The 22,848-nt window shown below is 36.2% G+C and overlaps 1 protein-coding gene across 3 annotated transcripts in view; it reads right to left on the bottom strand.

Annotated features, from left to right (window-relative positions):
• LOC148952434 (rho GTPase-activating protein 7-like) overlaps nt 1–22,848 on the bottom strand; it is a 238,533-nt gene that overhangs the window by 32,174 nt on the left and 183,511 nt on the right. For all 3 annotated transcript variants that reach the window (XM_089089878.1, XM_089089879.1, XM_089089880.1), the window contains one exon: nt 4,453–4,554. In XM_089089878.1, the coding sequence (XP_088946004.1) occupies nt 4,453–4,554 (102 nt within the window). The remainder of the gene's footprint in view (nt 1–4,452; nt 4,555–22,848) is intronic.

Genomic DNA, 22,848 nt, shown 5'->3' with positions numbered 1-22,848 from the left:
CCTTCGACAGTGCCAATATTCAATAATCTTATTAAGCCAACTATAAAAATAAAACTATAAAAAATAATACAAAGAAAAGAATAGAAAAACAAAGGAAATATACAAAAAAGCAAGTTTCAGCAAAAAATATCCTAGCCGAAAAGATAAGATACGGCTTTTACCATGCTGGCAAAGAAGGGGGTAAAGAGGGTTATATAATGCCTCAACAAGCTCCACCGCTGTTGAAGAAGATTTATTTGGTAGAATTCTTTCAAAACAAACTTTTTGTTGAAGTGGAAGCTAAAGCACATGATGTCAGATGAAAATATTTTAATTCAACTTATTTTGTTTCTTTTTTTCTGATTTATTTGGCAGGTCATTGTTGTCATAATTACTGGTAATGGTGATGCTGTCAAACTAACTAACGGTAACGCCAATTTCGTAATTTCCTTTTCATTCTTAAAAGTTCCGAGTCTCTTATTTAAATTCGCCTGATATTTCTCCTTTTTTCCAACCAAAGTAGCTAAAAGTATGCCTGAGATTTAAAGGGAAAGGGGGCACAGATTTAAAGACCCCCCCCCCCCCCCTCTGCGCCCGTACCATCTTAATAACTCGGCATGAGCAGCTCTGACGAATAGCGATCAGTCAGTTAGGTCTTGTGTAAAATTGATAATTGTAGCAATTCAAGTTGGAACAATTTAACATGCTTTTGAGATATCATCTATAACATACGAAATAATTCAGAAAAAAAAAATCACACATACAGTTGGGACAGGATCGTATCCAGGATTTTTGTTCAAGGGGATAAAAAAAAATTTATAGGGAGGGGGGAGGGACCAACCAAAGTGATGAAAAATTAAGGGGTTTTAAGTTTTTGTGGTTTTACCTGCTTTTTACAACCAATTCATGAGCCAGACAAACATTTCAGGGGGGAGGGGTCAATATTGATGCCCTTCTGGGAAAACAATCTAAAAAAGAATAAAATTTTGGGACTGACAGTGGAGGCACGCCTTGCCCTGTCAGCCAGGAAGAGTTAAGATTACAGCTTGAGGGGTTTCCCCGTGAAAAAGTTTTGTTGACTCAATCAAAAGAAATTTCAAAACACATTCTATAACATGACCAGCAGGACATCAGGTCAGCCATCAGATCTGGTGCTGTTAATTGTTAATCAAAAGAAGACTTGTTTCAATAGCCCAAAAAATTATGTAACCTTAATCATTAAATTTTACATGAGCAACTATTTCATTCAACCAGAAATATCATATCTTTTGGAAGGCTATGTCAACTCTGAGAATTAACATAACTCTCGGTTTTGACCAGCTCGAAAAATATTTATCATTCCATAAAGGACAACTACACATCTATACTAGACATAATGAATGCCATTCATCATTCTATGATTTTCCTTGTCCGAAACGCTTACATAATTTTTTTGAGAAAAAAAATACTGAAAATATTAAATAAATGGGAATAATACAGTCATCCGTTTATGTCCAGAGATTAATTAAAAAAACTTTTTCCACAAAAAAAGTTTTTCAAAGAAAAGTAAAGAACTCCATCAAACAAAAACCCCTATGCCTTCGCAAGGACAGAACATAATTTGCACTTTACTGAAAAAAAATATAAATGTTTTTACTTTTATAACTTTTATAAATAAATAATATTAAGATTTTGATTACTAAATATCAGTATATGTATATTAAACTGACAATGCACATTCATTTGTATTTTTTTCAGTAAAGTGCAAATTGTGTTCTGGCCTTGGGAAGGCATAGGGGGTTTTGAGCCCAACTTATGTTAATTGCTGATCGTTTTGAGCTTCATTCGATTCTTTATTGTAATTTCTATTCGTTTTGGGTTTCATTTATTTATCGATACTGATTTGTGGTAGTTTCACGCTTGGTAGATTATTTGATTTTATTTTTGCTCATTTTTATTTGATGGAGTTCTTTACTTTTCTTTGAAAAACTTATTTTGTGGAAAAAATTTTTTAATTAATTTCTGTTCCTTTTATATTGACAGTCTTTTCAGAGAAAAAGGAAATAATACTTTACATCTTTTCGTTTTTTAAAGATTTATAGTTTGGCCTGCTATTTGTATGCTGGAGAAAAACTTTCAGCCATTTTTAACAACATACACCCTCTTAAAAATCTGGACACAAATAGAAGTTTTTAATTTAGTTCCATACCTCCTTTAATTGCCCTGAAATAGAAAACTTAATTCCAATTGCAAGAAAATCTGTTTATATTTATTGATAGCTTCAATACAGTAGCGCTATTTGGGTTCGGTTCAATTTTAAGAGCAAATGCAGCCCCGAAAGTTTAACATAAAACCCTCAGTCGTTCTTGGGATACTGCTGACATGCCTTATTGGGAATTAGCATTAACACAGTGCATTTTGATTTAATCTTATGCAAACATTTAGTTTTTAAACATAAAGTCAAATGGAAGGGTGGGCGTGGGAGGGGGATTAGTTTTCTTCCAGTCACTTTCGACTATTAAAAAGGGCATCAGCGCTTTTTATTTTCAATAGAATGAGCTCTTTTCGAAGTTCCTATGACAACACCTTCGATACAAAGTGCCCTGGTCTAAACAACAACAACAACAACAAAATAATACATTTTACCCACATCGATCTTTACTATAAAAACGTCAAGCCTTCCAATCACTTTCGACTATTAAAATGGGCACTAAGCCTTTCGATTTCCAATCGAATGAGCCCTTTTTGAGTTTCTACGACAACGCTTTCTAAAATACCTTATATGCGCCCATGGCATAAATTACAACTCTTACCCTAAGGGCTGTGAGGGTGGTTGTCATCCTCTAAGACCTAATTTCCAGAACTTTCAACTACGTTAAACAAAATGGCTATCTCAAAATTTTAATTAGATGTGTCTGGGAAAATGGTGGGCGTGAAAGGGGCGTTAGCCATTCTCCAATCAATTTCAACTTTTAAAAAAGGCACTAGTCCTTTCAATTTCCAATCGAATTAGCCTTTTTGAAGTTTTACGACAATGCTTTCTATAAAAACCTCATGTACCCCCAGGGCATAACTTAAAACCCTTACCCTGAGGGTTGTGGGGGGAGTGTCATCCTCAAAAACATATTTTCTATCTGGAAATCAACTACGCTGAACAAAATATTTTCTATCTAAAAATTTTGATTGGATGTGTTTGGAGAAATAATGGGTGCGGGGGGGGAGGGGGGGGCTAGGCTCCCTCCGATAACTTTCAGATATTTAAAATGGCACTAGCCCGTTGAATTTTCAATCAAATAAGCCTGTATCTAAGCTTCTATAACAACGCCTACTTTAAAAACCTCATATGCCCCCAGGGCATAACTTAAAACCCTTGCCTCGAGGGTTGTGGGAGAGTGTCCTCTTCAAAAAGATATTTTCTATATGGAAATCAACTACGCTGAACAAAATGGCTATATCAAAATTTTGATTGGATGTATTTGGGGGAATGATGGGCGTGGGGGGGGGGGCTAGTTGCCCTCCAATCACTTTCGACTATCAAAACGGGCACTAGCCCTATAAATTTTCAATCGAATGAGCCTTTTTTGAAGTTTCTACGACAACGCCTTCTATAAAAACCTTATATGCCCCCAGGGCATAACTTTAAACCATTGCCCCGAGGGTTGTGGGGGGAGTGTCCTCCTCAAAAAGATATATTCCGTCTGGAAATCAACTACGCTGAACAAAATGGCTATCCCAAAATTTTGATTGGATGTATTTGGAGGAATGATGGGCGTGGGGGGGGGGCTAGTTGCCCTCCAATCACTTTCGACTATTAAAAAGGGCACTAGCCACTCCAATTTCCAATGGAATGAGCCCTTTTCAAAGTTTCTACGACAACTCCTTCGATACAAAGTGCCGGGGTATGGAGAAAAAAAAAAAAAAAAAAAAAAAAAAAAAACATTGTTCCCACATCGTTCTTTACTTAGGCAGCCTTAGCGCGCTGCCTATGATAATTGGCAAACCTAAACACTAATCAATCCCGTACCTAGAGGGAGGAGGTGGGTTGGGGGTTTAACCCCTCCCCGAAATGTTTGTCCGGCTCGTAAAAAACGCAGCAAAAATGAATATAAACAAATTTTGAAGCTCAAGCCTACATATATATATATATATATATATATATATATATATATATATATATATATATATATATATATATATATATATATATATATATATATATATATATATATATATATATATATATATATATATATATATATATATATATATATATATATATATATATCATATGAAATCGTATATTATACTCAACATCTATGCTAAGTATGATGGAGTGCATTCTTCCACAGCTTTCCTTGCCCAAAGTGGTTACATAACTTTTTTTAGTTCTTGATTTCTGATATAAATAAATAAGAATAGTACAGTTACTTTGTATCAAGAAATAGTACGCAAATCCTACTGGTCAAAGAAAATAAATAAAACTAAGAAAAATACCATTATTTAAGTCCAAAGTCAATCTCAGGCAATTATCTTGTGAGATTTCCCCTTGATATGACATTTTTCGTCTTCCTCCATCTAAATCATCATCATAGTATCCTTTAAAAAAAAAACACAGAATAAAACACAGTTAAATACACAGAATAAAACACAGAAATAAGTAGAAAGGGGGGTGCTACTCCTACTGGCACACCATATATGGGCATAGAATACTGTCAGTACACCAAATATGGGCATAGAGTCATTAGTGAGAATGATTGCGTAATCGGTCAATGACCTCTTTCTCCAGGTGTGTTTTTGGCACGCTCTCAACGAATGCCAAGGTCAATGTTGTTGTTGTTTTGAACAGAGTCATTAGGGAGAACACGTGGTTAATGGGATCAATGTTGTTGTTGTTTTGAACAGAGTAATTAGAGAGAACACGTGGTTAATGGGATCAATGTTGTTGTCGTTTCCGAGCCAACTTTCTTTTCTGGTCAGTCTAGAGTTGGCAGTTATTAATCAAATTGTTTCCAGGGAGTGTCTGACAGATGACGTCAAGTTAATTAATGTCTTTGGAGTTCGACCAGAATTGTCTCCGAGACAAAGTTTTGATCACACATGACAGATGATGTCATGATTGATTGATTGACACGAAAGGGGAATTAATTTGTTGTTCTAAAGAGAATTGATTCACGAAGGGGAAATTAATTTGTTGTTTCTAACAAGAGAATCGTTTCTGAGCAGACGTTTTGATCTTAGCGCGCGAAAAGGTTTCCAAATAATTGAAATGCATTAGTGCAGAGATGCCTAACAAAAGGAACATGCCGAAATTCCGTTTAGGGATAATTTTGGCGAAACCGTTTTAGACAGGCTATGGAACTATTTCGGCGAAACAGTTAGAGACATTTTAAAAGGTGATTTTTGAAGAGATTTTGGAAGAGGTTTTGAGTGTGGTCGTTATAATACACAAGTTGTATTTTAACAGTGTTGTGAGGTCCTCTACCCCAACCCCCCCGGCTACTTATACCCCACCCAACCCCGAAGGAAGCTCCCCCGCTCCTCACAGGCCCCCCCAAGCTCTCAAAGGACCACCGGCGCCCCCAAAGGCCCACCCCGACCCCCACAGGCCATCCCCGGGCCCCCCAAAGGCCCATCGAGCTCCCGAAGGACCAACGGGATCCCAAAGGCCCGCCACCGGTCCCCAAATGTCCCCCCGGCCCGCAACGGCCCTCCCTGTGCCCCAAAGGCCCTCCCCCGGCCCCCAACGGTCCACCGTGCTCCCAAAGGACCAAGCGGTCCTCAGGGGCCCCACCGTCCCCCACAGGCCCTCCCTGTGCCCCCAAGGCCCTCCCCCCGCCCCCAAAGGGCCCCCGGGATCCCAAAGGACCAATCGGCACTCAAGGGCCCCCCCAGACCCCCAAAGGCCCTTCCCGGGCACCCAAAGGGCCCCCAGACCCCAAAAAGGCCCTCCCTGTGCCCCAAAGGTCCTCCTCCAGTCCCCAAAGGCCCATCGAGCTCCCAAAGGACCAACGGGGTCCCAAAGGCCCTCCACCGGTCCCCAACTGGCCCCCAGGCCCCCAAAGGCCCTCCCTGTGCCCCAAAGGCCCTCCACCGGTCCCCAAAGGCCCAACGAGCTCCCAACGGACCACCGGGGTCCCAAAGGCCCTCCCCCGGTCCCCACAGGCCCAACGAGCTCCCAAAGGACCACCGGGGTCCCCAAGGCCCTCCACCGGTCCCCAAAAGTCCCCCAGGCACCCAAAGGCCCTCCCCCGGCCCCCAACGGCCCCCCAAGCTCCCAAAGGATCACCGGCGCCCCCAACGGCCCCCCACGCTCCCAAAGGATCACCGGCGCCCCCCCACGCCCACCCAGACCCCCCAAGGCCCTCCCCGGGCCCCCCAAAGGAATTATTTACTGACCTTCAGTTGTTGTGATTTTAAAAGTTCTGCTTTGGTTTTCTAAAATCATCGCCTAAATGCCTCAAACTGTTTCACCCAAAGAGACACATACACAGAGACACACACACAGAGACACAAACAGAGACAAACACACAGAGACACACACACAGAGACAAACACACAGAGACACACGCACAGAGACACACACACAGAGACACACCCACAGAGACACACACACACAGAGACACACACAGGTTATGGTTTACCTTGTCACAGTTACATTTTCTTGATTTTTCAAAGTTCATTTTGAATTTCTTTCGTTGAAATGCAAGAGTTGGAATATTTCAGTAGTGTTTGGTTGTGGTTTAACTTGTCACAGTTACATTTTCTTGATTTTTCAAAGTTCATTTTGAATTTCTTTCGTTGAAATGCAAGAGTTGGACAAGTTCAGTAGTTATTGGTTGTGGTTTAACTTGTCACAGTTACATTATCTTGATTTTTCAAAGTTCATTTTGAATTTCTTTTTTTGAAATGAAAGAGTTGGAATATTTCAGTAGTGTTTGGTTGTGGTTTAACTTGTCACAGTTACATTTTCTTGATTTTTCAAAGTTCATTTTGAATTTCTTTAGTTGAAATGCAAGAGTTGGAATATTTCAGTAGTGTTTGGTTGTGGTTTACCTTGTCAAAGTTACATTTTCTTGATTTTTCAAAGTTCATTTGAATTTCTTTCGTTGAAAAGCAAGAGTTGGAATATTTCAGAAGTGTTTGGTTGTGGTTTACCTTGTCACAGTTAAATTTTCTTGATTTTTCAAAGTTCATTTGAATTTCTTACGTTGAAATTCAATAGTTGGAATATTTCAGTAGTGTTTTGTCGTGGTTTAACTTGTCACAGTTACATTTTATTGATTTTTCAAAGTTCATTTTGAATTTCTTTCGTTGAAATGCAATAGTTGGACTATTTCAGTGGTGTTTGGTTATAGTTTACCTTGTCACAGTTACATTTTCATGATTTTTCAAAGATCATTTTGAATTTATTTCGTTGAATTGCAAGAGTTGGAATATTTCAATAGTGTTTGGTTGTGGTTTACCTTGTCACAGTTACATTTTCTTGATTTTTCAAAGTTCATTTTGGATTTCTTTCCTTGAAATGCAAGAGTTGGAATATTTCAGTGGTGTTTGGTTGCGGTTTACCTTGTCACACTTCCATTCTCATGATTTTTCAAAGTTCATTTCGAATTTCTTTCATTGAAATGCAATAGTTGGAATATTTCAGTGGTGTTTGTTTATGGTTTACCTTGTCACAGATACATTTTCCTGAGTTTTCAAAGTTCATTTTGAATTTTATTCGTTGAAGTGCAAGAGTTGGAATATTTCAGTAGTGTTTGGTTGTGGTTTACCTTGTCACAGTTACATTTTCTTGATTTTTCAAAGTTCATTTGAATTTCTTTCGTTGAAATGCAAGAGTTGGAATATTTCAGTAGTGTTTGGTTGTGGTTTACCTTGTCACAGTTACATTTTCTTGATTTTTCAAAGTTAATTTTGAATTTCTTTCGTTGAAATGCAAGAGTTGGAATATTTCAGTAGTGTTTGGTTGTGGTTTACCTTGTCACAGTTAAATTTTCTTGATTTTTCATAGTTCATTTTGAATTTCCTTCTTTGAAATGCAAGAGTTGGAATCTTTCAGTAGTGTTCGGTTGTGGTTTACATTGTCACAGTTACATTTTATTGATTTTTCAAAGTTCATTTGAATTTCTACCGTTGAAATGCAAGAGTTGGAATATTTCAGTAGTGTTTGGTTGTGGTTAACTTGTCACAGTTACATTTTCTTGATTTTTCAAAGTTCATTTTGAATTTCTTTCGTTGAAATGCAAGAATTGGAATATTTCAGTAGTGTTTGGTTGTGGTTTACCTTGTCACAGTTACATTTTCTTGATTTTTCAAAGTTCATTTTGAATTTCATTTGTTGAAATGCATGAGTTGGAATATTTCAGTAGCGTTCGGTTGTGGTTTAACTTGTCACAGTTAAATTTTCTTGATTTTTCAAAGTTCATTTTGAATTTCTTTGTTGAAATGCAAGAGTTGGAATATTTCAGTAGTGTTTGGTTGTGGTTTACCTTGTCACAGTTACATTTTCTTGATTTTTCAAAGTTCATTTTGAATTTATTACGTTGAAAAGCAAGAGATGTAATATTTCATTAGTGTTTGGCTGTGGATTACCTTGTCACAGTTACATTTTCTTGATTTTTCAAAGTTCATTTTGAATTTATTTAGTTGAAATGCAAGAGTTTGAATATTTAATAAGTGTTTGGATGTGGATTACCTATTCACAGTTAAGTTTTAGTGTTTATACGAATGTCATTTTTAATTTCTTTCTTTGAAATGCAATATCTGGAATATTTCAGGAGTGTATGCTTATATTTTAACACGTCACAGTTAAATTTTCTCGATTTTTAATAGTTCTTTTTTTATCTATTTCGTTGTAATGAAATAGTTGTACTATTACGGTAGTTGTTGGTCGTGTTTTACCTTGTCACAGTTACATTTTCATGATTTTTCAAAGTTCATTTTGAATTTCTTTCATTGAAAAGCAAGAGTTGGAATATTTCAGTAGTGTTTGCTTATGGTTTACCTTGTCACATTTACATTTTCATGATTTTTCAAAGCTCATTTTGAATTTCTTTCCTTGAAAAGCAAGAGTTGGAATATTTCAGTAGTGTTTGTTTGTGGTTTACCTTGTCACAGTTACATTTTCCTGATTTTTCAAAGTTCATTTTAATTTATTTCATTGAAATGCAAGAGTTGGAATATTTCAGTGGTGTTTGGTTATGGTTTACCTTGTCACAGTTACATTTTCCCGATTTTTCAAAGTACATTTTGAATTTCTTTCGTTGAAGTGCAAGAGTTGGACTATTTCAGTAGTGTATGGTCGTGGATTACCTTGTCACAGTTACATTTTCTTGATTTTTCAAAGTTCATTTTGAATTTCTTTCATTGAAATGCAAGAGTTGGAATATTTCAGTAGTGTTTGGTTGTGGTTTACCATGTCATAGTTACATTTTCATGATTTTTCAAAGTTCATTTTGAATTGCTTTCGTTGAAATGCAAGAGTTGGAATATTTCAGTAGTGTTTGGTTATGGTTTACCTTGTCACAGTTACATTTTCTTGATTTTTCAAAGTTCATTTTGAATTTCTTTCGTTGAAATGCAAGAGCTGAAATATTCCAACTCTTGCATTTCAACGAAAGAAATTCAAAATGAACTTTGAAAAATCAAGAAAATGTAACTGTGACAAGGTAAACCACAACCAAACGCTACTGAAATATTCCAACTCTTGCATTTCAATGAAAGAAATTCAAAATGAGCTTTGAAAAATCATGAAAATGTAACTGTGACAAGGTAAACCATAAGCAAACACTACTGAAATATTCCAACTCTTGCATTTCAACGAAAGAAATTCAAAATGAGCTTTGAAAAATCAAGAAAATGTAACTGTGACAAGGTAAACCACAAACAAACACTTCTGAAATAATCCAACTCTTGCATTTCAACGAAAGAAATTCAAAAAGAACTTTGAAAAATCAAGATAATGTAACTGTGACAAGGTATACCATAACCAGACACTACTGAAATATTCCAACTATTGCATTTCAACGAAAGAAATTCAAATGAACTTTGAAAAAATCAAGAAAATGTAACTGTGACAATGTAAACCACAAGTAAACACTACTGAAATATTCCAATTCTTGCTTTTCAACGAAAGAAATTCAAAATGAACTTTGAAAAATCAAGAAAATGTAACTGTGACAAGGTAAACCACAACCAAACACTACTGAAATATCCTAAATCTTGCATTTCAACGAAAAAAATTCAAAATAAAATCTGAAAAATCAAGAAAATGTAACAGTGACAATGTAAACCACAACCAGATAGTACTGAAACATTCCAACTCTTGCATTTCAATGAAAAAAATTCAAAATAAACTTTGAAAAGTCAAGAAAATGTGACTGTGACAAGTTAAACCACAACCAAATGCTACTGAAATAGTCCAACTCTTGCATTTCAATGAAAACAATTCAAAATGAACTTTGAAAAATCAATAAAATGTATCTTTGACAAGGTAAACCACGACCAAACACTGCTGAAATATTCCAACTCTTGCATTTCAGTGAAAAAAATTCAAAATGAACTTTGAAAAATCAAGAAAATGTAACTGTGACAAGGTAAACCACAACCAAACACTACTGAAATATTCCAACTCTTGCATTTCAATGAAATAAATTCAAAATGAACTTTGAAAAATCATGAGAATGTAACTGTGACAATGTAAACCACAAAAAATCACTACTGAAATATTCCAACTCTTGCATTTCAACGAATGAAGTTCAAAATGAACTTTGAAAAATCAAGAAAATGTAACTGTGACTAGGTAAACCACAACCAAACACTACTGAAATATTCCAACTCTTGCAATTCAACGAAAGTAATTCAAAATGATCTTTTAATATTAAAGTCAATTTAACTGTGTCAATGTAAACCACAACCCAACCCTACTGAAATATTCAAACTCTTGCATTTCAACGAAAGAAATTCAAAATGAACATTGAAAAATCAAGAAAATGTAACTGTGACAAGGTATACCATAACCAAACACTACTGAAATATTCCAACTCTTACATTACAACTAAACAAATTCAAAATGAACATTGAAAAATCAAGAAAATGTAACTGTGACAAGGTAAACCACAACCAAACACTACTGAAATATTCCAACTCTTGCATTTCAATGAAAGAAATTCAAAATAAACTTTGAAAAATCAAGAAAATGTAACTGTTACAAGGTAAACCAGAACCAAACACTACTGAAATATTCCAACTCTTGCTTTTCAACGAAAGAAATTCAAATGAACTTTGAAAAATCAAGAAAATGTAACTGTGACAAGGTAAACCATAACCAAACACTACTGAAATATTCCAACTCTTGCATTTCAACGAAAGAAATTCAAATGAACTTTGAAAAATCAATAAAATGTAACTGTGACAAGGTAAAACATAACCAAACAATAATGAAATATTCCAACTCTTGCATTTCAATGAAAGAAATTCAAATGAACTTTGAAAAATCAAGAAAATGTAACTGTGACAAGGTAAACCACAACCAAACACTATTGAAATTGTCCAACTCTTGCATTTCAACGAAAGAAATTCAAAATGAACTTTGAAAAATCAAGAAAATGTAACTGTGACAAGGTAAACCACAACCAAACACTACTGAAATATTCCAACTCTTGCATTTCAACGACAGAAATTCAAAATGAACTTTGAAAAATCATGAAAATGTAACTTTGACAAGGTATACCATAACCAAACACTTCTGAAATATTCCAACTCTTGCATTTCAACGAAAGAAATTCAAAATGAACTTTGAAAAATCATGCAAATGTAACTGTGACAAGGTAAACCACAACCAGACACTTCTGAAATAATCCAATTCTTGCATTTCAATGAAAGAAATTCAAAATGAACTTTGAAAAATCAAGAAAATGTAACTGTTACAAGGTAAACCAAAAGCAAACACTACTGAAATATTCCAACTCTTGCATTTCAACGAAAGAAATTCAAAATGAACTTTGAAAAATCAAGAAAATGTAACTGTGACAAGGTAAACCACAACCAAACACTGCTGAAATATTCCAACTCTTTCATTTCAACGAAAGAAATTCTAAATGAAAATTGAAAAATCAAGAAAATGTAACTTTGACAAGGTAAACCACAACCAAACGCTACTGAAATATTCCATCTCTTGCATTTCAATGAAAGAAATTCGAAATAAACTTTGAAGAATCAAGGAAATGTAACTGTGACAAGGTAAACCATGACCAAACACTACTGAAATATTCCAACTCTTGCATTTCAACGAAAGAAATTCAAAATGAACTTTGAAAAATCAAGAAAATGTAACTGTGACAAGGTAAACCACAACCAAACACTACTGAAATATTCCAACTCTTGCATTTCAACGAAAGAAATTCAAAATGAACATTGAAAAATCAAGAAAATGTAACTGTGACAAGGTATACCAAAACCATAGACTACTTAAATATTCCAACTATTGCATTTCAAAGAAGGAAATTCAAAATTAAATTTGTAAAAAAATTACCAACAAAATTTTACAATTAAATAATCGACAAATAACAACACACATATTCAAAAACTAGAAATTCAACGATAGAAATTAGAAATGAACTTTGAAAAATCAAGAAAATGTAACTTCGACAAGGTAAACCATAACCAAACACTACTGAAATATTCAAACTCTTGCATTTCAACAAAAGAAATTCAAATGAACATTGAAAACTCATGAAAATGTAACTTTGACGAGGTAAACCATAACCAAACACTACTGAAATATTCTAAATCTTGCACTTCAACGAAAGAAATTCAAATGTACTTTGAAAAATCAAGAAAATTTAAATTTTACAAGGTAAACCATAAGCAAACACTACTAAAATATCCCAACTCTTGCTTTTCAATGAAAGAAATTCTAAATGAGCTTTGAAAAATCAAGAAAATGTAACTGTGACAAGGTAAACCACAACCATACACTACTGAAATAGTCCAACTCTTGCATTTCAACGAAGAAAATTCAAATGAAATTTGAAAAATCAAGAAAATGTAACTGTGACAATGTAAACCATAACCAAACACTACTGAAATATTCCAAATCTTGCATTTCAATGAAAGAAATTCAAATTAACTTTTTAAAATAAATAAAAATTAACTTTGTCAATGTAATAAACAACTAAACACCAATGAAATAGTACATCTCTTGCATTTCAAGGAAAGAAATTCGAAATGAACTTTGAAAAATCAAGAAAATGTAATTGTGACAAGGTAAACCACAACCAAACACTACTGAAATATTCAAACTATTGCATTTCAAAGAAAGAAATTAAAAATGAACTATAAAAAATCAAGAAAATGTAACTTTGAAAAGGTAAACCACAACCACACACTACTGAAATATTCCAATTCTTGCATTTCAATGAAAGAAATTCAAAATGAACTTTTAAAAATCAAGAAAATGTAACTGTGACAAGTTAAACCACAACCAAACGCTACTGAAATATTCCAACTCTTGCATTTCAACGAAAGAAATTCAAAATGAATTTTAAAAAATCAAGAAAATGTATCTGTGACAAGGTAAACCACAACCAAACACTACTGAAATATTCCAACTCTTACATTTCAACGAAAGAAATTCAAAATGTACTTTGAAAAATCAAGAAAATGTAACTGTGACAAGGTAAACAACAACCAAACACTAGTGAAATAGTCCAACTCTTGCATTTCAACGAAAGAAATTCAAATGAACTGTGAAAAATCAAGAAAATGTAACTGTGACAAGGTAAACCACGTCCAAACACTACTGAAATATTCCAACTCTTGCATTTCAACGAAAGAAATTCAAATTGAACTTTGAAAAATCAAGAATATGTAACTGTGACAAGGTAAACCACGAACAAACACTACTGAAATATTCCAACTCTTGCATTTCAACGAAAGAAATTAAATATTAAATTTGAAAATTAAATAAAAGGTAAATTTTAAAATTAAAAAAAAACCAAACATATAATTAATTTGAAAACAACTTTAATTAAAATGAATTAATTTAAAATTAAAATTTTAAACTAAATAAAAATTTAATTTTAATATTTATTCAAAAACCGCCAAATACATAAATAGTACAAAAAATTAAATTAAAATAAGTAATTAAAAAAATAAAATTTATATATCAAGAAAATTAAACTATGACATGTTAAACCATAACATAACGCTCCTTAAGTATTCCAACTCTTGCATTTCAACAAAACAAATTCAAATGAACTTTGGAAAATCAAGAAAATGTAACTGTGACAAGTTAAAACACAAACAAACACTACTTAAATAATACAAATATTTCATTACAAATTAATAAATTAAAAATTAACTTTGAAAAATCAAGAAAATGTAACTTTGACAAGGTAAACCACAACCAAACACTTCTGAAATAGTCCAACTCTTGCATTTCAACAAAGGAAATTAAAAATGAGTTTTGAAAAATCAAGAAAATGTAACTGTGACAAGGTAAACCAAAACCAAACACTACTGAAATAGTCCAACTCTTGCATTTCAACAAAGGAAATTTAAAATGAGCGTTGAAAAATCAAGAAAATGTAACTGTGACAAGGTAAACCACAACCGAACGCTCGTGAAATAGTCAAACTCTTGCATTTCAACAAAAGAAATTCAGAATGAACTTTGAAAAATCAAGAAAATGTAACTGTGACAAGGTAAACCACAACCAAACACTACTGAAATATTCCAACTCTTGCATTTAAACTAAAGAAATTCAAAATGAACTTTGAAAAATCTAGAAAATGTAACTGTGACAAGGTAAACCACAACCAAACACTACTGAAATATTCCAACTCTTGCATTTCAATGAAAGAAATTCAGAATGAACTTTGAAAAATCAAGAAAATGTAACTGTGACAAGGTAAACCACAACCGAACTCTACTGAAATATTTCAACTCGTGCATTTCAAAGAAAGAAATTCAGAATGAACTTTGAAAAATCAAGAAATTGTAACTGTGACAAGGTAAACCACAACCAAACACTCCTGGGTTGGGCTTTGGGGGCCGGAGTTGGCATTTGGGGGTCTGGGTGGGCCTTTGGGGCGCCGGGGGACCGGTGGATGGCCTTTGGGGCACCGGTGGCCCTTTGGGAGCCCGGGGGACCTTTGAGGACCATGGGAGGGTATTTGGGGCAGTTGGGGGCCGGTGGTGGGCCTTTGGGACCCCTTTGGTCCTTGGGGCGCTCGATGGGCCTTGGGGGACCGGAGGCGGACCTTTGGGGCACAGGGAGGGCCTTGGGGGGTCGGGGGGGCCTGTTGGGGCCCTGGGGGACATTTGGGGCCTGGGGATGACCTTTGGGGGTCTGGGTGGGCCTTTGGGGGCGCCGGTGGCCCTTTGGGAGCTTGGGGGGCTTTGAGGACCGGGGGCTTCCTTCGGGGTTGGGGTAGGAGGATCGGAACCCTTTGGGGTTGGGTTAGAGGACCTCACAACACTGTTCAAATGAAACTTGTGTATTATAACGACCACACTCAAAACCTCATCCAAAATCTCTTCAAAAATCACCTTTTAAAATGTCTCTAGCTGTTTCGCCGAAATAGTTCCATAACCTGTCTAAAACGGTTTCGCCCAAATAATCACTAAACGGAAATTCAGCGTGTTCCTTTGTTATTGGCATCTCTGTGCTAACGCATTTCAAATTAATAGGAAACCTTCTCGCGCGCTAAAACAATTCATCGCTAAGATGTTTCTTGCCTAATTGTTTCCATGGCCTTGGGTTATTAATATCCTTTGGAGTTCGACCAAAAGAGTTGTTCCCGAGGCAAAGACATTAATGATATGGATCTATTCCTGGAGAAATGTTTCTAGGCGGAAATTTTTAAAGTCTGACAGATGATGTCATTGATTGATTGATCTGTCAAGAAGGGGAAATTAATTTGTTGTTTCTAAGGGGAATTATTGATTCACGATAGGTGAATTGAGGTCGACAGCACAGGTGTTCCAAGGTCGATGTTGTTGTATGTGCACGCTCTCAGCGAATGTCAAGGTCGTTGTTGTTGTTGCGAAATTTAGGTCATTGACCCCATTAACCACGTGTTCTCCCTAATGACTCTATGCCCTTATATGGTGTGGGTACAGTATTCTATGCCCATATATGGTGTGCCAGTAGGAGTAGCACCCCCCTTTCTACTGAAATAACCTAAAACACTAAGGTTTTGCACAGGAAAATAAAACAGCAATCGCAGAGAAACAGAGAATTTACTTGCAAAAACTCTTCTGATCTTGCGGCTTGATTCCATAGTGAGTTGTCTAGCAGTAGGTAATTCAGGTTAACCAATTTCAATTTATTACTTGAATTAAGGCTGTTAAAGCTACATATGACTATTAGTCGGAGTACATATAATTTAAGCATGAAAAAAAGCATAAATAATGCGGACTTTCCAGCTATTTATTGGATAGCAATACTGAAAAACTTTCAACAGGTCACCTCTCCCTGAAAATGGCTAGACTCCACCCGTCCCATCTGTTACATTTTTCGGGTGAGTTAATGCTCTGAGAAAGAAAAGCAATGCTCTCGTTGTACTAAACAAATTAGTGCATACATCTTGCTATTATAATGTTTTCCGTGACTTCGTCGGTCAGCAAAAGTGGCGTTCGCATGTAGTTCAAGCAATACATCCCTACCTAAACATCGTGGTCTGACAATGCACTTGCTTAGGCATAGAAGTCAGCCAGACACAGGAATGGACTGGGCCATTGGTCAACCTGTCACCTGGCAGGTGCACCTCAAAGAGAAATGGCACCTGGCGCGCTGAGGACCAAAAAAATAAAAATAGCACTTGACGCCATCAGGGCATCAAGCGCTATTTTTTCTTGCTAAGTATGCAATTAAAATTGATGGTAACACATTTTCATAGTGTAAGCAATTAGTTTTTCTTATCGTAATCCTTGCAGTAGGCCCCCTTTAATTATTTTCATTATTTCGCCGAAATGGTGCAATGGTGACGGGCAGTGCACTACGGACTAGGCGTCATAATACAGTACCTCTTGTCGATATTGCAGCGTTTCCAGGACATATGCTCTGTATGACGAAACAAGCAAACTTTGGGATTTACGGTGGGGATTTTTCTGGAATTTTTTTCAGGGGGGGAGGAGAAAAATCCGGCCCATTCCAGGTGAAAACATCTCACCTCTGACACACTGCAAAGGCCAAACTTGGTGCCCTCCTTGTGTTGACAGTCCGCCGCTGGCCAGGCACATATGAATGCCACTCTCAAGCGTACATATAGTGACAATGAAAAAAACGCACTGATTGGTAGAACAGGAAATCCTAGACACAGAGTTCTAGACTCCAGAACTGAATGCTTAGCTGTAACGTCATGCAGCCAAGTACGGAATGGAACAGTACGTACAAATGCCTGGAAAGACGCGTGTCTAGACATGCAAATCTAACTAGACACACAGATGAACACAACTTAAGGTGCTCGACTAGAAATAATGATTACCGTTCCTCATAAGAATTGAAATGGTGCAACGAAATACACAAGCACAAGGTGGTTGGGCTTTGGGCCCAAACCCCCAACTACGAAAATTTTCAAGACTTTTAATATTTTCCCGTTGATTTTATAAAACTTTAATACAATTCGCATCCTCATATGTTTTTAAATATCCTAATTAGCTGGAATCTAATCAGTTCAACAATTAAAACAAACAAGCTGAATGAGGAAAATACTGAAGTAAATGGTTTGCTAAAAAAAAATTCATTCAATGTTTTATAGATGTGCCATATCATTCAAGTCTCCCATTAGGAATGACAACTAATTATTATGACTAATGGACAGTCGATATTATTCTGAATAACCAGCCATTACGGAACATATCCAGTTGTTTGAATGGAACCATATTCATGGGTATTGTAAATGGTAACATATCCATTAAAAACATCCATACTATTGGTCACGAAATAAAAATATTCTTGTTTATGGAGAATAAACTCGTTCAGTGCAAGCAAACACCATATGGCTGTAAAATTTAAAATTTTTCCCGAGTGTATGGTTTAGTTGTGGTTATCAGGAAGTTTGCTTCACTGAACATGGTTTCTTCAAGAATGACACACAGGCCATATGACTCACATACCCATTTTGAACATAGTCTCAGCAAGAATTCCGTTGTCCTACTACTTTGTGTGTGTGTGGGGGGGGGGGGGGCGAGGGGAGATTATATAGGAGATTATATCTAATTATCTTTCATCCAAAATTTTTCTAATCAAATTAAGAAGGCAATATCGTTGGGCAATTTACTGTTTTTTTCGCATGGGAAGCAGTGATGAGTCTCTTTTTTTCCATCCTTTGTTTTTTTTTGTTACCGTTAGAAGGGCACTAAAAAATCATAGAGAGATGCTTAATGGCTCATTTGAAAGAAATTTGCTATATCTAGTGTCTTTCTTAAGTATTAAAAACATAATAGTCATAACTATAATAAAAATTATTTATTAACCCATCATCTACAAATGATTAAAGTGGAGCAGGAAAATCCAATATAAAAATAAACTACAATTTTTGCCAAAAAATATATCTTAATATACAAGATGATGTCATATTGGGTATGATGTAATACTGGGGTGACTCCGTTGCCTGATTCCTTGAGGTGCGTTCCGTACTAGATCCGGCTAAAACAAATCTAAGTATTTTTCCTGTGTATCCCCTAATATATTTATATTAAAGCTCTGGTCAGCAACATCAAACGTATCTCTCAGACGCCAAGCACATCATCCTAAGTCTAGAAGAAGAAAAGGTAGCAGTGAAAGTAAGAAATAAACTTTGCATTGGAAGAGTGAAAGTCTAAACACTCCGTGGAAGAAACATGGATTCGTTTCTTTAAAAAAAGAAAAAAAAAAACACGAAAACACTGAACGCAAATGCCAATTGCTAAGATTATACGAGCGTTCAATGTCTACCCCCACACACAACTTCACTATGGAATGAGTATTTTCGCTGATGTCAGCTCAGTGGATTGATGAAAGGAATCAAATGCTACCAGCGTCAACTGCCAACAACGTCACTATTGAATAAGTATTTTCGATAATGTCAGCCCAGTGGATTAATGAAAGAAATCGACTTCTACCAACGTCAACTGCTATCAACTACCAACAACGTCACTATGGAATGAGTATTTTTGCTGATGTCGGCCGAGTGGATTAATGAAAAAATCGACTTCTACCAACGTCAACTGCTATCAACTGCTGACAACGTCACTATGGAATGAGTATTTTCACTGATGCCGTACCAGTGGATTAGTGAAAGAAATCGAATTCTACCAACGTCAACTACTATCAACTGAAGACAATATCACTATGGAATGAGTATTTTCGCTGATGTCAGCCCAGTGGATTGATGAAAGAAATCGAATGCTACCAGTGTCAACTGCCAACAAAGTCACCATGGAATGACTATTTTCGCTGATGTCAGCCCAGTAGATTAAGGAAAGAAATCGTCTTCTACCAACGTCAACTGCTATCAACTGCCGACAACGTCACTATGGAATGAGTATTTTCGCTGATGTCGGCCCAGTGGATTGATGAAAGAAATCGACTTCTACCAACGTCAACTGGTATCAACTGCCGACAACGTCACTATGGAATGAGCTTTTTTGCTGATGTCGGCCCAGTGGATTGATGAAAGAAATCGAATGCTACCAGCGTCAACTGCCAACAAAGTCACCATGGAATGACTATTTTCGCTGATGTCAGCCCAGTAGATTAAGGAAAGAAATCGTCTTCTACCAACGTCAACTGCTATCAACTGCCGACAACGTCACTATGGAATGAGTATTTTTGCTGATGTCGGCCCAGTGGATTGATGAAAGAAATCGAATGCTACCAGTGTCAATTGCCGACAACGTCACTATTGAATGAGTATAAACATAATGGCGTCTCTTGCGTTGTTTTTTTTTTCATGGCACCATAGTGCTTATAATTTTTTTCGGGGGGGGGGGGATATTTAAAACCATTGGTCTTTCGTTCTAGTATGGACAGCAAAAAGACAACTTTACCGGCATAGGGGCCTCTGCAAGAAACTACCCACTTCATGGAAGGGAAATCCTACTTTGTTTGAGCCACGTTAACGCGTTCCAATTAGGGAAAACAGTTCCGTAAAGTATCTTGAGCTCCATCAATGGTCAAGCAAGCTATCACTAGTCTACAAAAGCACAAAGGGAGTCTCAGTGTCTGGGCCAATATCCTGTCCAAGGTATTAGATTAGAGTCCTCTCATAAAATAGGCAAAATTCACGTAAAAGTTCATTCGGTTCGGCAATTTAACGGCTTAAAAAAAAGACTGAAACTACTATAGCCCGCACCACAAATCACAATAATAGGTGCATCCCCCCCCACGCAATATTTCAAAAAATTTATCGTTGAATTTTCATGTAATTTGTCTGTTTTTTTTTATTTGACGAGTTTGCTCCCCTCACAAATTTTCTCGAAATATATCCAAGCGTACCGGACTTTCACTACCTCCTTTTAAGTAAATATCTCTGAAGATAATACTAATGCATAAAGACTTACTAGCGAAACCCAACCCCCTTTCTCCGAAAAATACAAAATACTATTAAGTCAAAAAAAAGGAGAATTTTTTCGCAAAAATTCGCTTATTTTTTCCATCTGCACAGCCAAATATTGAAATCACTCCTTGCCTTTTTCCCTTTGCTTCAGAAATTGTCTTGCTTTTTTAGATTCGAGAAGTCTTGCCCCTTCAAGATTATTTGACCGAGTCTCAATTCCAATAAAGATTGGCTCTATGATTCCAGAAACACATTTAATTAACTCTTAGCTCAGGGATAGTTGCCTATAAGCTCTTTCCAACCAATTGCATAATTTTGCACCTAAATCAGATGTTAGTCGATGAGGAAAATCTAGGGACATGCGAAGAAAACTTATTTTTGGGGGCCTAGGGTATGGCAAACTCGGTATGTAGTACAGCATTAATATGTACACAGTTCAAAAATGGAGCACAGGAGCGCAAGCACCATAGAGGGAAGTGGCTGGACTAGAAACGGTCATATAGAATTGCAATGGATTAGATTTCGATCAGAAGAATGGGAAGACAACAGATGCCCTAGCCAAACATAAAAATTCAGTATTGCGTACATGCGAAGCCGGAGCCGAGGAGAAGTACTCAGCCTCAGTATGTCCCGAAATCTCTTAATGGAGAAAATATGAGCTTGCATTAGAGTTTTTATGTTCATACTGTGGTATTTTGTTACAAAACTGTTCATATGTAAAAACTTATTTGGCTGTAACTGGTAACCTTATTTGACGTTGGAATGCAAAAAAAAAGATAGGGTAAATTACGAGTCCTCAAAAAAGGCATACTTATGCAGGTTTTGACCATACCCAGGAAACAAACAACCTATGTCCCCTTTTCAAAATAATTATGAACAATACACCTATATGAACAGTGCACCAAAGTGGAGTGATGATGTCATTATGTGTTTTGTTAAGTTTCCACTAACATTGCATCAGATGATGGCAGGCGACTAGTTTTCACCACCCTCAAATGTTTCAGCAACTCACTTAGAAAAATAACCTTTTGATAAACCCCCCTCACATTTGAGCTATATCCACCTGAATTTTCAATTTAAATCTTGGCTGTGACATTTATACATAACGTCATTATTTTACCAGTAACGTCATAACAGATAAATTAGATTCTTCATAAAATGCGGAATACAAGTTTTTATTTTCTTGTATACGTGTGCTGCAAAATTAACTTATTTGAATAAACAATTAATCATAGGAGGAAAAAAGCATGCAATAATTTGAAGTTAATTTTAACAGTTAAATCTGATCGATTGTTGACTTCCCATACAAATTACAATTCCCAATCCAGTTGAAGCGATTTGGCAAGTTATGACACTGAACGTATATCCAAACCAAAGTCCATTCAACAGTTATGGATGGCTTTTACAGCAAAATGCATCTATTTATCGCCATGGAGAAAGAGGCATCGGGTATGGACATCAACCAATTACTCAAATTGTTGACTACATTCGGGACGACCTTGATCTCTCCATTGGTACATACATAGAATCTTCTAATAGCAGTAAATTGAAAACCAACTACTCTTCTCAAAAATGCTTGGAGAGTAGAACCAGAACTTACCTACGGGGTGAAAAATTTATTACAGAAACCATACAGGCTAAATTAAACTTGAGTGACGTCACTGCTGACATCGCCAGGTTTTATTTCCATAAATATTGGTCTTATGGTAGATCTTTGAGGGGTAAGAATATATTAACGATAGCGGCATCTTGCGTATACCTTGCTTGCTATAAGGATAAAGTCCCACGGACCTTAAAGGAGATAAGCGATGTGTCCGGTATCCACATAAAACGCATTAGCAAATGGTCAAGAAACATTTCCGACGATGTAGGGCATGAAAGCGAGGAGGCACGACCAGAACTCTTTGTTGAACGATTTTGCGATCATCTGAATCTACCAGCGCCAACAAGAAAACTGGCCTACAAAATAGCTTGCAAAGCAGTGGAGCACAGCATATCACATAACAGGACATTGATCACAATTGCTTCAGCCGCCATTTACATGGCAGCATATATACTGGACAAAAAGTCCATAAGCAAAGGCGCTATCCGGTTGGTTACAGGGAGCTCTCCAACTTCAATTTCTATCTGTTTTAAGGAATTATGGGAAAATAAAGGCCTTATCCTGAAAGACTAGCTATTAATATTTCTGGAACTAACAAGTAGCTAAGCTTTGTTCCCAAATTAGCTATTAATTTTTAGTGCAGTCTTATTTTATTTCCAGAACTCCTACCTTTGGTTCATGGAGATATAACTTCTCAAAAAACAAGTGTCATTACGTAATCCGTATACTTAATCCGCAGCT

The sequence above is a fragment of the Artemia sp. Qi Xiang Cuo genome, chromosome 5, assembly GCF_049724085.1.
Source record: "Artemia sp. Qi Xiang Cuo chromosome 5, ASM4972408v1, whole genome shotgun sequence".
Classification (NCBI taxonomy): Eukaryota; Metazoa; Arthropoda; class Branchiopoda; order Anostraca; family Artemiidae; genus Artemia; species Artemia sp. Qi Xiang Cuo.
The sequence above is the reverse complement of the archived record's forward strand: the minus strand, read 5'-3'. Positions and strand labels throughout refer to the sequence as shown.